Raw genomic sequence first — 16680 nt, 5'->3', positions numbered from 1 at the left:
CTCACCATGACATGCAAGATCTTTTTCTGCAGCCAGGGGCCTACACTGAGGTTCTTGGGGTCAAACTGGGAGGCCGGGTCCCTCTGAAACTCTGGCTTCAGCATGTAGCCACACTTGCCATTAGGTAGAAAGCGGGCCTCATTCAGTTCCATCTCCTTACAAGGAGTCTGGAAGTTTAGAGCCACTGTAAACCATTTGAGGGATAAAAACAGATTAAGTGGTGTTTGGAAGCATGGGTAGATTATAAACAGGCTTTCTGAACTGCATCAGACTCATAATATGTAGGGGCTTTGCACCTATTTGGCAGCCAGCGTTCCACAGTGGCACTGGATTGTAGTTGGATGAATCGGTTCTGGAGCCGGCTGGGTAGATTCTGCTCAGCTTATCCATGTTGTGATGAATATATGCTGTAGCTTTAAGAAATCAGCAAAGATGTGATATTAGAGTATATCTGGCAACATCACTGGTCTTTCTTTTTTTTGTTTAAAGGCCCTATAGAGTGCTGCAGTGATGGCGTATTTTTGTAGGCAAACCCAGAAGTTAGCAACACCCTGGTTTACCTGAGTTTTCTGCCAGGTTCATTGCTTTGCTCTCCTTGAAGGAGGCCATTTCATAGAAATTGTGGTTGTCTCTTGAATGCTCGAAGGTGCTGAAATGGACACTCTTACAGTAGATGACCATGTCTGACAGCTCCTTAGCCAGCTTGATCTTGTTGGAACTCTACAACATAATCAAAAATAGATTTTAATTACATTTGGTCACAACATAAATGGACTTCACACATGCAATGACAAAGGGATGCCAAATAAGCAGAACAAATCTGTTGTTTGTCTCATGATTTGAATCGGGCTTTTGTGGGAATGTCTGTGACAGCTGAGTGTGCCGATTTGAACTCAACCTTATCAACCGCAGCTTTGTGTATGCAAATATACTCTATGGCTCTAGTAAGTGTGCTTTGTGGAATGTTTCTGAAAGTTTGTTTTCCTCTTGATATTCATAAGAAAACGCAGTGGTCTGAAAATAAACTTTAGCCAGGATCCAAAATTTACTTTTGATTAATTCAACTTGCAACATATTTTATGTTGAACCAATGAAAAGTCTACTTTTTTGCCAATTTTTACTCATACAGGGAATGTGATGTTTGGTGAGTGTTAATTTTTGTAGCGCTTGACAGACAGCAAGTTTTCGAAAACAGATTACATTACATTCATTCATAGTTTTCCACTGTACTAGGGATGTAACGATTAACCGCGAGCCGGTTGAAAATCGATTCAAATATGTGACGATTCAAATCGGTTGAGATGCTAAACAAATCGCGATTCATTTAGGGGTAGGAGTTTATATGAATGCATGTCTGAGGGGAACTTACTGTCTTTAGAAAAGTTTAGATGGTATTTTTTCTATTCATCTTGCCTCTGTATAATGCATATTAAAGTTCATAAGTGCAGCGCTGCTTTGTTTACAGCGGAAACCAAGGAAACGCTTTAAGCGCCACCTGCTGGCAGAGAGTGAATCTGCGTCTCATTCAGCTCGTCTGCTGTTTCGGTTTCATGCAGATATTATGTATAGTTTCACAAAACTGAAGTCAAACCATTCTGTTTCTGCTTCAAATTTCAAAATTATACAATTTAATTTGGATTAAAAACTGCTCATGTTGCATGTATGCAGCATCTTTGTTTGGATCATGATTAAAATGCAGTGGTTGCCTGTAATTTTAAATGGAAAGAGCACTGACAAAGCCTTAGTTTGTTTATATAAAGAGATTTATTTTATTTGTGTTACTTATTTATTTGATTTGGGGCTTGTTTTAAAATGTCAATGTAGTTTTGTTATTTACATTTACATTATATTTAAATGTTGTCATTTAGCAGACGCTTTTGTCCAAAGCGACTTACAAATGAGGACAATAGAAGCAATCAAAACCAACAAAAGAGCAATAATATGCAAGTGCTATATTAGTATATTATTATAGTGTTATATTTAAATTTCACAAAGAAATGTGCAGCATTTTGTCCAAGCAATAATAAAAGGACACATTTAATTTATAATTTGTCTCAAATCTCATTTTGTAAAAAATAAAATAAAATCGTGAATCAAATCGAATCGTGAAATCAAAATCGTGAATCGAATCGTGAGTTGAGTGAACCATTACATCCCTACACTGTACTGATCATTGGTAATACAGGTAAAGCTGATGTTTGGTTGTTGGTCATTGAACAGCAGTAGGGTTTATACACACCTTTTCCTTTGGTTTCTGTTCAGCCTCTTTGAGTTCAGCAGCCTCATCTTCCTCTGACACACTGTCCTCATCCTCGGTGGTGTTGTTGTTGAATGTCGCATCCAGTTTGTTCAAACGCTTGCCCTTGATCAGGAAACGTCCCTTCAGCTCCTACAAACATAAACAGATGGCACAAATATATATATATACTTTTACTTATATATGTACTTTTACTTTTTGTGAAGTAAATTAATAATTTCATTCAGCAAGGATACATAAAATTGATCAGAAGTTACAGTAAAGAATTTCTATTAAAAAACATTGTTTCCACAAAAATATTAAGCAGCACTGTTTCTACACTGCTAATAAGAAGAAATGTTTCCAAATCAGCATATTAGAATGATTTCTGAAGGATCATGAGACACTGAAGACCAGAATAATAGCTGCTGGAAATTCATGCTTTGCCATCACAGTAATAACTTATATTTTAAAATAGATTTTATTCTAAACTGTAATGTTTCACAATATTACAGTTTTTATTGTTTTCTTGATCAAATAAATACAGCCTTGATGAGGCATGGGAGACTTCTTTCAAAAATGGAAGAGGACATTTTTTTTTAGAAATTCTAGATAACTTTCACATAATATATGGAACTGAAAGATGATGCTTTACTATTGTGTCTCTTCTTGTGTGTTTGTGGGAGGATAAGAGTTCATGGCTGAGCCGCCCTCAGGCTGAAATCCTAGAATCGCCTTTGATTACCATCCTGCCGCAGTTTCATTCAGAGAAACTGGCAGAAATTCTCAGTACAGGACAAAGCTCAGGGTTGAAACTCAATTCAAATTGAAAGGAACAGATTCAGTTGTCATGGCAAACCGGATCCAGCTGCACGGATTCCAATGTGACATCATTCAGAAGCTCCTCCCACCTCACAACCAAAACATGCACTTCAAATCCTGCCCGTCTGAACTTGTACTGTCTTGTCATTTGCCTTTCATACTGCAGCTCAAACACTTGGTGAGTGTTTTGGCGAATCATCAGGAAATAATAAATAGTTATGATAAAAGAGAGCACAATCTGTCTCCATTTAATCGTAGCTCTACTGATAATCACTTCCTCAGTCTTCAGCTATTTGAATTCATGGATATAGAAGTAAACAGGAAGATTGCAGGGATGACGAGGAAGTCATCTGAGGAAAGTGGGGTGTGGTGAAAAGAGATTTTAACAAAACATGTAGCTGGTTTAGAGATTAGAGAGCTGTCTCTGTTGTCCATCAGGTGGCGATATGTAGAATCAGCTAATGTATGAAGAGTTGTACACAAATTCTTTACCATAATACAGGGGGGGGGGGGGATGGTGTAGAAACAATTTTCATTCACAGATTGCTATTAAATTTTACAAACAATTACAAAGTAACACGCTGAATAAAAAAATACTCTAACTTTAATTTATAACTTTGAACAATCATTTTTTACAGTGCAGTGGTGCAGGAAACATGCATGTATGTTATTTTTAGCAGTCTAACCTCAGGTCCTGGAAAAGTGGTGGGCATTTGATACCCCAGGGGTTGAGTGAGCAGAGCGCTGCCCAGGATGGAGGTTAAGTGATGGGCCATGATCTTCTGCTGCTCTACAGAGCAATGGTTCTCCAAAGACAGGATCACTGGATACTGTGAGGTCTAGTGTAGCAAAAAACACTAATATCAGTGATCACAATCTCCAAATGACCATACGACAGTAAATGACTGACAACCCAAGTAGCTACTCAAATCACTGTGCTGTTACTTTCCAACATTTTGTCCGTCAAGCTTTAAAGTGCCCCTATTATGCCATTTCCAATATTGCCATTCATGCAGTGTGTAATGTAGCTGTATGTGAATGTAAACGATCTACAAAGCCGAAAGTGTACGATAAATAAAGTTATTGTCTCCCAAAAGAATGAATGGACTCTGAGCACCCTAAACGAGTCGTCAGTAATTCGAATCCCACTTCCGTGATGGCTACCGCTACACATCGCAGGGTAAAGCATATGCATAATGCCCGTCTATGGTCTACGTAGGCTAGCTGCGAACAACTTGACCCACCCTCAAACACTGTGGCTTGTTTGTGTGGTTAACATCTTGTTGAGAAGACACTGTGTCCTACGCAGTGAAAGTAAATTTGTTTTATTTTCACTTCCTAAAGATGAGGCTGCAAAGAATCAGTGGTTAAAATTCACAGCCGTACAACCCCAATCTATTTTCTTTTGAGCGTTCAAAATACAGAACTATGGCAATGGGCGTATCATTTCCGACACTGTACGCGGTAGACCAATCACAACAGACTGGGCCATCTGACCAATCAGAGCAGAGTAGGCTCACAGAAAAGGGAGTTTAGAGAGACCGAATCTTAGAACTGTTTTGAACTAATTGTTTGAGAATCGTTGGGAAATTTGGTAATATTAAACACATATTTTGAGAAAACGAACGCAATTTTTTTAATGGTATAGATATGGTACATATAATTCAACACTACTAGAAGTTTGACATGCAGCTAAAGTTAATTTTATTTTAAGGAACAACACACAAAACATTCATTTTTCTTTTTTTAATGTCAATTGCTATGACATGCTGACTGTTCGACTTCTTGACATTTAGGTAGATTTTATGTAGATTTTTCTTGTACTGCTTGTACTTTCTAATTATTGCATGACGATAAACATTTGAAGTAATTTGTTCCAAAAACTTTGGGTACCATACATCATCAAATAAGCGCATTCGCAACATTCTTTTGTTTGATGGACATAGAAAGAAAACTCACACTTTGAAAAGCGATGGGCATTATTAGTTAACTGTAAGGATTTGTAAGGTCAACTGGTGTCACTTCACTCACTTTGAAAGCATATTCTTTGATGGCCTTGATGACATCTTTGAAGAGCACTTTGGATGTGAGCGTATGGCCGTGGTAAATGACCGGCTCTCCGTTTGCACCATCCCAGCAATCCAGCTCCACACAGCGGCAGCTCTTCATCAGAGCTCTAAAAGACAACAACCATTCTCTCATTTATTTCTTATGGATGAATGCTTAACATGTTAATGCATTGCTATTGAGACTTTCAGTGTAAGCAGACATGTTCGTACTTGATATAGGCTTCTGTGCTGCTAGGCCCCTTCAGCTGGTCCTCCATCAGATAGGTGTTGTGGGAAGAGGAAATGAAGTAGTGATTGAGCGGTTGGCGCATGTCTTGGTATATGCCTTTGTGGGCGGGGTTAAAGATGGAGCCTTCCTCATGGTTCATGTACATCAGGAAACCATCTTTGCTCATGTACTTGTTCTGTTTAGCTGGGTAAATGTGAAAATGTTGTATTACACTAAAATGTATTGTAAAAATACAATTACTTATATTTTGTTACGATACATCTGCTATTTTGACTGGGTAATTTGTTTCATTATTGTGTATAAATAGTTTGTTATATAATTATATGTAAAATATTCTAACAATTTAAAACAAGTTTTTTTTGTTTTTTTTACTACATTTTAAAATATAAAATTTATTCCTGTGAAGGCAAAGCAGAATTTTCAGCATCATTACTCCAATCTTGATCCTTCAGAAATCATCCTAATATGCCGATTTTCTGCTTAAGAAATATGTCTTATTATCAATGTTTAAAATGGTTGTTCTGCTTAATATTTTTGTGGAAACCACGATACTTTGATAAAGAAAAAGTAAAAAAAAAATGTTTTTTTTAAAATAGATACATGTTTTTACTATCACTTTTCATTAATTGAATGCATCCTATAAATGCAGCTATTAATATCTTTAAAAGTTTCAGTAATCTGATGTATTCTTATGGTAATTTAAGTGTGCTTACCTATTTCATCCACCTCATATTTCTCGATAAGCTTCTGCACATACTCCGAAGACACTGGCTCCCTCTGCTCATATTGGAGGAAGTCCAACAGGTCGCCGGAGCTCATCTGTCCATTAGTACTAGCGTACTTTGCATAGATCACATCAATTTCCTCACGGTAAGTCAGTAAATCATAGAAGTGTTTGATCTCAGATCCCTCTAGAGTGCCTGACTTTGATCTGTCACATTTCTGCAAAATTAAATAGCAAAAAACACAACAAAAAAAACAGTTCTTGAGGACCGTCAGCAAGAAAACACCAACTTCTATGAATTGCTGCCAGTGAGCTCAAAAGCAATTTAAACATTTTGTTTTACTTGGTATTGTGTAGATAACTTGTAGACTCGTACATAATCCTGAACAGCAGTGATTTAAACAAAAAAAATTACAATAAACTACTTATACAAGTTCAAATGAAAATGATAGCATTATGATTTGTATCTCACCTTGAAGAGCATCTCAGCGTAACTGTCGTCCACCTCAATATTGATCTGACGTAGAAAATGCTTCAACTCCTTCAAGGACATTTTGTTGTCTGCGTTCTTGTCTGCCTTGTGCATGCAGTTATAGATCCAGCTTTTTGTCTGATGTAAGGACTGAATATTAACACTAGTTTTTTTAGCTAGAACTTTTGCAGTTATATATAAAAAAGTTTTATATAAATGCTTATTACACTTTTTACACGTAGAACTTTTAGTGTAAAAATAGGGTCCCACTTTATATTAAGTGGCCTTAACTACTATGTACTTACATTTTAATTAATCATTTGGTACAATGCACTTATTGTGTACATACATGTTTTTACATTGTACTTATATTTGAAAAATATCTGCATGTAATTACATCTGTAATTCATTTCTGTAATTACATTTATAATTACACTGTTGACCACGGTACACTTCGCGACACGTGACAAAAACAGCAAAGGCACAAATCCTTTTTTTTGTGTGAGATCCATTCCTTACACCTTAACCCACCCTTAAACCTACCCATACCACCAAACCTGTCCCTAAACTTACCAATATCCCACCTCAATAGCAGCAAAAGTGTTTTGCAATACAATATGAACACAATAAGTACATTGTACTTATTTTTGATGCAAGTGCATAGTAGTTAAGGCCACTTAATATAAAGTGGGAGCAAAAATTGTATAAATATGAGTAACACTTTATTTTACATGTACTTACTATAAGAATAACAGTAAATTATGCATAACTATAAGCAACCAACTTTAAACCGAAACCTATCCCTAAACTTGACACTATATTAAGTACAAGTATTAAGTGTAACCTAAATATGTTTACATCAATGTTTTCCTTCAATTACAACAGGGCTGACAAATGTGTTCAGAGAGCAGGCTTTGGGGAATGGACGTTCAAGGATACTGTTCGGTGTTCTGTTGTCGGTTGAGGTTGTGCATGCCAGTTATGACCTTCTCTAGACCACTGACCCACCGCTTGGCCTCCTCTTTGGATGAGGCGATCAAGTCCACGTTCTTCCGTCGACTTTTGAAGATGATGGAGAAGCAGCGGTCCTCCACTGAGAGGTCAGTGTACTTCCGCAGCCCTTCAGTCTGACGGCCATACCGCACAGAATCGATGTCCTCGAGGCTGACTGTGAAAGAGGCAAGAGATTTTTTAATTATTACTTTTTTTATAGTTTTAACTGACTGCACAAATAACATTTTGAACCTTTTGTGAATAAAACTGCCTTTCACAAGAAATCTGTTGGCAGATTGATGAAAGAAACATCTGGACTCAGAACAGTGATTTACAACAAAACAACAGCCTGAAGTCCAAGAGACACATTTTTTCTAGGCTTATGAAACTCAATTGATATGCAGGTCTGTACATGAAATATATTTTGACATTTAAAAACCTTCCAAACCAGCAAAGGACACAGCAAAGTGCAAGAGGGTCCATCCCTTTTTAAGGATTTTAGAGATCAGTGTTTTAACAGGGTTGTATGCAATTCCTAAATGAATTTTACATTTAAATTGAGCAAACAGAATTGTAATTCCAATTTAAATGTAATGAATAGAATGGAATGAAACTGTGTATATAGCTGCTGTACAATTTTTAATCATTTCAGTTGAATTACCCATACAGACAACATATTTTCAGATTATATTAAATACATTTTTTAAATACCTCTTGTAAAAATCTGTATTTAATTTATAAAATTTTCATTACATTTGTTCATTTATGTTTTCATTATATTTTATCAATGTAAATAATTTTATGGATTTGTAATGGAAGAACCGTGAAATATATGAATTTAATTGATTAATTACTTTAACCCTAATTTTGATTTTGCAACTGTGTTCAATTTATTTTAATTCAGTAAATTCCTGTCACGCCTAATCAAATTTCAAATCAACATCCTTGAACGATTCAACTCTAACATTACCATGAGAGATACTTGAATAATCTTGATTCCTCAATCAAAGAATCTTGGCAAAGCACTGCTGTATGAAATACAACTCAACGCCGGCATCACGTCAGACAGTGATAAGAAGGTGATAACCTCAGTGGAGTCACCTTACTTGAAGATTATTGAATGTGCTTGGTAAACACAGCTGTACATTACAATCAGTCTCCTCCTGTGCCCTCTGCCCTTTAATCGCAGTGTTAAATAAATACAACATTCAATAGGACAAACTAAGCTCTATTCTTCAGTTCTCTATTCTATTGTGCTATATAGGGTAATAAACTGAGGAGCATATCATATAGTTCAGACGTGACCCTCACTAAAACACAAGCACACAGGCAGGGGGAACCCAAACATGAGTGGCTCTGCTATTATCACAGTGTTCATCGGAAATGTGTTAACAGAACTGGGTCAAGTTTAGAGCTTTGACATGATCCTAAATAAAACAATCAGATCAGGGTTGGGTTGTGTGTACTCAGCCTACTGGAACAGAGCAAACACAACAGAAGCCACTTGCCGTGAATACGGTACACTTCGCGACACGTGACAAAAACAGCAAAGGCACAAATCCTTTTTTTGTGAGAGATCTATCAGATATTTTAGATATCTAAACTGTTCTGTATTGCAAAACTAGTCTAACATGAAAAGTAGCTGGGTTTAAAAACATCAAATGTCTGTATCCCATTTATAATGGTGATTTTGTCCTGTCCCACTTTAGAGGTCTTGACCTTTTCGACTGTACTGTTAAAATCATAATTTTGATGTTAAATTATATTCAATTAATTGTAGTAAAAACTATTTTTAATTCTTAATCCTAATTTATTAAATTAAGAATGTATTTATTGTTATTAATTCTTTTGTTATTTAGATTTTTTTTTATTTAAATTGACAGAATTTGTCAGTGTAATTAAAATATTTATTGAAAATTACAAAATTACACAAGTAGAGGTTACTTTACTACTGTGTCTAGTTCATATAATATGTTATTGAACTGCCTGAGATAGATGTATAACATTTTCCAAAGGTTAAGGACTTTCTTTCGCTGACCATTTGATGAAAAAGAAGAGCTTCGCTCCCTTATTTGTACAGTGTTTGTGGAAAGTTCCGAAAAAGCTAGCTGGAGATAATTTGTGGCACACGCTCACAAAGGCAAATATGGGGACTGTAGGAGAACTATTTGGATAACACCCAATTTCAAGTGAACTGGTGAAAGAAAGCAGTGTCAAAGGCAAGTCTAGCATCCTTCAGATTCCACTCAAACAAGCTGACAGAAAGGAAACATTGTGCTTGGCCAAATTTTGACCTCTGTTTTCTGAATTTGTCGGATTATTATTGATACATTTAATGTATTATATAAAATACTGTAACTGAAATACTATTTAAAGTTGAAAACAGTGACATTTTGGTTAATAATTGCACCAACACTTTTTTAAGGTGAAGTGGGTAATATTGTTAGACGGGTATAAAAAAAGCTTAGTTTACCGCGCAAGCCGTTGCGTGACAGCCTCCTCGTGTGAAGACGAAGAGTGTAAAGACCATCGACTCTACCGTGCGACTCCACCGGGCAGGACACCGGCAAAGGACAAGTATCGCTTTTTATTTCTCCTCTTTCCTACTACTTGTTTCACTTCTGTTTCAGTTTTTATAACCATTACTTACTATGTGTAAGTAAGTTGTTGTTTTTTAGCAACTAGTGAACAGTATATATGTATGTGTGTGTGGTTGTACATACACATATATGTAGTTTTTTTTGGTGTTTGGCTTAGTGTTATGTTAGAATCATTATTATACTCTTATACCTTTTGTTCTTTAAAAATGTTGAATTGTTTTTAACTTTATTTTTTGTTTTTCATTTAAATGTTAAGTTTTGAAATTTTGTTGTATGCATTTGTCATTTTTATTTAATTTCTTTATTTTTAAAATGTGTATAAGTAGTATTTATAAAGTTTTAGCTTTTAGTTTTGGATCTGTTTTTAGTTGTTTTAATACTACAATTGATTGCTTCTGTTGTCCTCATCTGTAAGTCGCTTTGGATAAAAGCATCTGCTAAATGACTAAATAAATAAATAAACTATTGTAGGCAGTAAAGTTGAATACTTAGTGTAAAATAATAATAGCAACTGTGATGTGCTAGCAAACCCCACTAAACACAAATTTGGGCTCTTTCTAGTCTGATTTTGCCTCATGTGACCTCTGTTGTATGTTACAGTGTGGGATGTTGACCATGTGACCTCTCATTGAGTTCTGCTGGAGGCGGGAATAATAAACTCATGACAAACACCCTAAACAGGGGCAAAATCTGTTCATTGTTGTAGAGATAATAGCGACAATCTATGAAATGGGGCATCACACAGGACTGAGGTTGATGTTTTATTTAAACTGTCTCTTTTATTTAAACATGGTCATTGTCCCATTTCTGGATAGTTTTACTGCCTCAGCACTAGTGTTTGATAAAAACAATCAGTCATGTTTCCTCAGTTGGTTTCCCACCCCTCCAAGTCCATTTAACTTGAGATAAACTTGGCACCATCACTATAAGATAAGATTACTACCAGTGTGTAAAAACATGATCCCCTTGTCTTCTCACTTTAAAACCATTTTCTAGATAATATTTTATAGATTTAACTATTAGCTTCAATGGCAAGGCTCTGAATCATCTTGTAACATTTCAGTACTTACATTAAGTCAATTAGGATTTTTACGTTTTGAGATGTTTAATACATTTTCCATCGTTTATGTCATTGTATTGAGAACGTGAAAAAGGCAGAAAGGCTTCAACTACAGGTGCATCTCAATAAATTAGAATGTCGTGGAAAAGTTCATTTATTTCAGTAATTCAACTCAAATTGTGAAACTCGTGTATTAAATAAATTCAATGCAAAAACTGAAGTAGTTAAAGTCTTTGGTTCTTTTAATTGTGATGATTTTGGCTCACATTTAACAAAAACCCGCCAATTCACTATCTCAACAAATTAGAATACTTCATAAGACCAATAAAAAAAACATTTTTAGTGAATTGTTGGCCTTCTGGAAAGTATGTTCATTTACTGTACATGTACTCAATACTTGGTAGGGGCTCCTTTTGCATTAATTACTGCCTCAATTCGGCGTGGCATGGAGGTGATCAGTTTGTGGCACTGCTGAGGTGGTATGTAAGCCCAGGTTTCTTTGACAGTGGCCTTCAGCTCATCTGCATTTTTTGGTCTCTTGTTTCTCAATTTCCTCTTGACAATACCCCATAGATTCTCTATGGGGTTCAGGTCTGGTGAGTTTGCTGGCCAGTCAAGCACACCAACACCATGGTCATTTAACCAACTTTTGGTGCTTTTGGCAGTGTGGGCAGGTGCCAAATCCTGCTGGAAAATGAAATCAGCATCTTCAAAAAGCTGCTCAGCAGAAGGAAGCATGAAGTGCTCCAAAATTTCTTGGTAAACGGGTGCAGTGACTTTGGTTTTCAAAAAACACAATGGACATATGACATTGCACCCCAAATCATCACAGACTGTGGAAACTTAACACTGGACTTCAAGCAACTTGTGCTATGAGCTTCTCCACCCTTCCTCCAGACTCTAGGACCTTGGTTTCCAAATGAAATACAAAACTTGCTCTCATCTGAAAAGAGGACTTTGGACCACTGGGCAACAGTCCAGTTCTTCTTCTCCTTAGCCCAGGTAAGACGCATTTTGAAGGCTCAGGAAACCTTTGTAGGTGTTTTGAGTTGATTAGCTGATTGGCATGTCATCATATTCTAATTTGTTGAGATAGTGAATTGGTGGGTTTTTGTTAAATGTGAGCCAAAATCATCACAATTAAAAGAACCAAAAACTTAAACGACTTCAGTCTGTGTGCATTGAATTTATTTAATACACAAGTTTCACAATTTGAGTTGAATTACTGAAATAAATGAACTTTTCCACGACATTCTAATTTATTGAGATGCACCTGTACATGTGTAATCCATCTAATCATCATTCCTGGCCAATGGGAGTAAAAACGCTTCAAAACACCCAACTAATGGATGAGAATATCATGCGAACAGGACCAGAGGGTTTCCCTGCTGATGTCTGGTGTTTTCACTAGAATCCTTTGATTTTGTTTGGTCCCGGTTTCCTTAATCACTCACATGCAGGACAAAGAGGAGGCAGCCACGGTCTGGCAGACAGGAGATAAAGAGGCCTGATCTGAGGCCTTTGACCAGGAGGAACCAGGCCGGAAGCTAAGAGGAGCAGAGGCCTCTGGAGAACATGTGGGGAAAAGATTTAATATCACCACAAAAATTTTGTTCCCAACTCAAAGCCTTTTCTGGCCTTACAGGCATTAAAAATGTTTGTGGAGGAAAGTGAAGGACAGGTCTAACTATTTTTTACAGCTCCAGGCTATAATGATGAGCGTACAGGAAAGCCATCTGATGTGAGGCCTGCTGATGTCAGCATGAGATCTTTATTGTAAGGAAATTAAACAAAGTTATTCAATTACAGTGTATCAAGAAACATGTTTTTATATAATAATCTATTTGTATTGAGATATTATATATGATAATTGCATATACATACATACACACACACGTTGTGTGTATGATTAAAATACAGTAAGAATAGAAATAGTCTACTGTTTCTATTTTAAATCATTACATATTTCTGATAAAAAAAGCAGAATTTTCAGTATCCTTACTGCAGTCTACAGTATTATATGATCCTTCAGAAATCATTCTAATATGCTGATTTTGATGCTCAAGGAAGGTATTTATCAATTTTGAAAACAGATGAGCTGCTTAATATTTTTGATTCTTTTGTACAGGATTCTTTGATGAATAGAAAGTTTAAAAATAGCATTTATTTAAAAATATATATATTTTGTAACATTATAAATGGATTTACTGTCACTTTTCATCAAATTAATGCATTCTTGATCAACAAACTACTGAATAAAAGTATAAATTAATTCTTAAATAAAATCTTACTGATACAAAATTTTGAATGGTAGCGTATTATATAAAATATTTTTTATTTCAATTTTATTTCATTATATATTTAATTTTACCACAAAAAAAGTAATTGAGTTCTTCATGACACATTTTACTTTAGTTACCTATTTATGGCCGATATCGTTTTGTAAACCTGAACATTCATGTGTTTTATTGATCAAAATTGCTTTGTTTTGGCAGCTTAGTTGTATTCACATATTTACAGTGTTTTACTTAGAATACCAAGATCTATTATCTCAAGTAAACTCTTGATTCTTCATGATATGACTGTTGAAATGAAGAAAGCGACAGCAGAGACACTTACAGCCAGAGTCGCTCTTGAAAGTCTTGCTGGTCTGTTGCCACATAGTCTTGCAGTCATCATTCAGCCGAAAGAAGCGGGTCTTCCTCCATGACCTGGACTTCACCTTTAGTAGGTCTCCACCTTTCAGCAAAAACTGCAGGTCCGGGTCTCCCTCCAGACCTAAAGGTCAAGAAAATGTCAAGTTCATTCATCAGTGCGAATGGATTTCACAAAGGTCATAAAATGTTCAAAGTCCACTGTTAAAGTATCATAGTTTATGAGAACTTATGTGTCTTTGGAAAAGTCCAAATATAGAGACAAAGTCAAAAATATCTGGGGTCAGTGCTGAGTCACGTATAGTTCAAAGCTATTTTAAAAAGATTATATCCATGGTTTCATTAATGCTAATGCCCTGACACGCCTCTCTCCAGACAAAAGCAGAAATGATCTTGCAGAATTTACACGGCTTTGTTCAAAGTCAAAACCTGCTGGGTGAGCAACAAGTATGGTAAAGGTTACTATAAATGCACCGAAATTACTCTTTCATGCTGTATATCTACACACCATAAAGTCTAAATCATTGGGTTTTTACTTTAATGAAAATAATGTGATTGTTTAACCATTTCAGTTGCCCAGTTTTGTTGGTAAATTCCTATAACTGTTCCCTTTCAGTAACTAGTATTTATCTTTAAACAATAGTTTGAACAATATGAACACTATAGTTTCAGCATACAGTATATCACTCTACCTTGTTATATTCAGTTTATACTGTATTGATTTTTGACTCTTTATTAAAGTGTACTCAAATGTACTCATTGTCTTAGACAACACTGACACGTATTGACCACACACATCCACCCACACAGCATTTTTTTCCATATTGCAATGATATCGTGGTTATCTTTTCTTGCTGAAACCACAAACCCACAATTCTGATAGAGTAAAGATTAGCAATAAAGTAATTTGCATTGCTCACAGAGATTCATGTGTGAATATATACAGATATGCAGATTGTGCACTTCACATGTTGGGAACGTAAATAAAAAAAATTAAATACATTATATTCTTGTTTTCTGAGTTGTGGCTTTGAAATTGTCTGTACTGATTTTGTACTTTTCTGCTATTTTTTATTTTAAAAAAGCATACATATACAAATATCCAAAGAAGATATACAAAGAATCCTAAAAAAATGTATCACAGTTTTTACAAAAATATGAAGCAGCACAAATTTTTTCAACATTGATAATATGAAATGTTTCTTGAGCAGCAAATCAGCACATATGAATAATATATCCAGTTCACTTAAAATACTAAGCTCACTTTACAAACAGCCATATGATCCGTTACTATTTTCAGGATCGGTTTTCAAACAATAATGCAAGGATTATTGCATCTATAAAGCAAGACAAAGATAATCACAATATTACTGCAATATGGAAAAATATGTATGTATATGGGTGGTGATTGTAGTCAATTCATGTCATTGTTGCAATAAAAGATCAGTCTTTCCATAAAATGCTTCCACTTCCTTTTCAGGCGTGGCTGAATTTGGAACGATAAAATATTGCGGTTAACGCAATATCCTCCAGCTATCATAGTGCTGATATTAGAATGATAAATGTGCAACCTGGTTGAACTCTGTCATGGTGGGCTTAATTGGCCCAACAGTTGAATTATGAATATCTCCAGCTTCTCTGACTCAAAGGTGAGGGCACAACCACAACATTGCAGACATTTTTTCATGAGCTGAGCTCGTTTCAGAAAGACCTTTGAAATGGGGCTGAAACCATTTCCTGTGCTGAGACGGTTGCCTGTGTTTACTCTGAAAACTCTGTGTGTAAGGTTTTGTTTTGATGACTGATACTAGAGTTCTAGCATTTTTGAAAAGGGTGAGGTATTTAACATTTAGGAAAATGTGAGCATCAGGCTTTTTATCTCATTCAAATCATACTCCAGAGGTATTCAGAAAGCAGAAGTATAGACGTCGCTAAGATCAAATACTCTTCTGACTTCTCATTGCTGTGATCTTAAAAGAATTTATAGAAAAAGGGCCAGGTATGATTTGCAAAGTGGATTTCAGTTGTGCCATTGCTGGAATAAAAGCCAAAGAGAGATCCGTAATATGGAGAAAGCTATTTGTAAGCATTCACCTCAATAACAGTTTAAAGGCAGCAAACGGGGGGAAAAGGTAATACAAACATTTAAAGGCCCTCCAAAACAAAACTGGGCATTAGTAAAATATGGAGTATACTACAGTGAAATATTTAAGCAATATTTATCACTGCGTTGGAGAAAGGATCACCTCCTTGTGTCAGTATTTTTTTGAACCACCTTTTGCTTTAATTACAGCCTTTAGTCAGTTGGGATTTATCTCTGTCTCTACTAACTTTGCACATCTAGACTTTGCAATATTTGCCCACTCATCTTTGCAGAACTGCTCAAGTTCAGTTCAATTTGATGGTGAGTGTTTGTGGACTGCAGTCTTCAAGTCATTCCACAGATTTTCAATGGGGTTTAAGTCTGGGCTCTGACTAGGCCATGCAAGGACATTCACCCTTTTCTCCTTCAGCCACAGTGTGCTCAGTTTTACTGTGTGCTTTGGGTCATTGTCATGTTGGAAGGTAAACCTTCTTCCCAACTTTCTGGCAGAGGGCAGCAGATTTTCCTCAAGAATTTGACGGGATTTTCCCCCATCCATTTTTCCTTCTATCCTGACAAGTGCTCCAGTCCTTGCTGCAGAGAAACAACCCATAACAGGATATTACCACCTCCACGCTTTTATTTGGATGGTGAGCTGTTTTGGATTTCCGACAGACATATAATTTGGTGTTGAGGCCAAATAATTCACTTTTAGTCTCATCTGCCTCAGAATCTTCA

At 35.9% G+C, this 16680-nt stretch overlaps 1 protein-coding gene across 2 annotated transcripts in view; it reads right to left on the bottom strand.

The window, feature by feature from the left end:
- The window catches only part of LOC107584946 (1-phosphatidylinositol 4,5-bisphosphate phosphodiesterase delta-1-like), a 30817-nt gene that overhangs the window by 1757 nt on the left and 12380 nt on the right, over positions 1-16680 (bottom strand). For both annotated transcript variants that reach the window (XM_016271727.1, XM_016271726.1), the window contains exons 2-12: positions 13825-13983; positions 7492-7720; positions 6553-6682; positions 6070-6298; positions 5338-5539; positions 5090-5234; positions 3745-3897; positions 2240-2389; positions 561-720; positions 297-413; positions 6-184 (exon numbers count right to left, since the gene is read on the bottom strand). In XM_016271727.1, the coding sequence (XP_016127213.1) occupies positions 6-184; positions 297-413; positions 561-720; positions 2240-2389; positions 3745-3897; positions 5090-5234; positions 5338-5539; positions 6070-6298; positions 6553-6682; positions 7492-7720; positions 13825-13983 (1853 nt within the window). The remainder of the gene's footprint in view (positions 1-5; positions 185-296; positions 414-560; positions 721-2239; positions 2390-3744; positions 3898-5089; positions 5235-5337; positions 5540-6069; positions 6299-6552; positions 6683-7491; positions 7721-13824; positions 13984-16680) is intronic.

This window comes from Sinocyclocheilus grahami, unplaced genomic scaffold (assembly GCF_001515645.1).
Source record: "Sinocyclocheilus grahami isolate Dianchi unplaced genomic scaffold, SAMN03320097.WGS_v1.1 scaffold65.1, whole genome shotgun sequence".
Lineage (NCBI taxonomy): Eukaryota > Metazoa > Chordata > Actinopteri > Cypriniformes > Cyprinidae > Sinocyclocheilus > Sinocyclocheilus grahami.
Note: the sequence above shows the minus strand (reverse complement) of the source record. Positions and strands in the feature narration are given on the sequence as shown.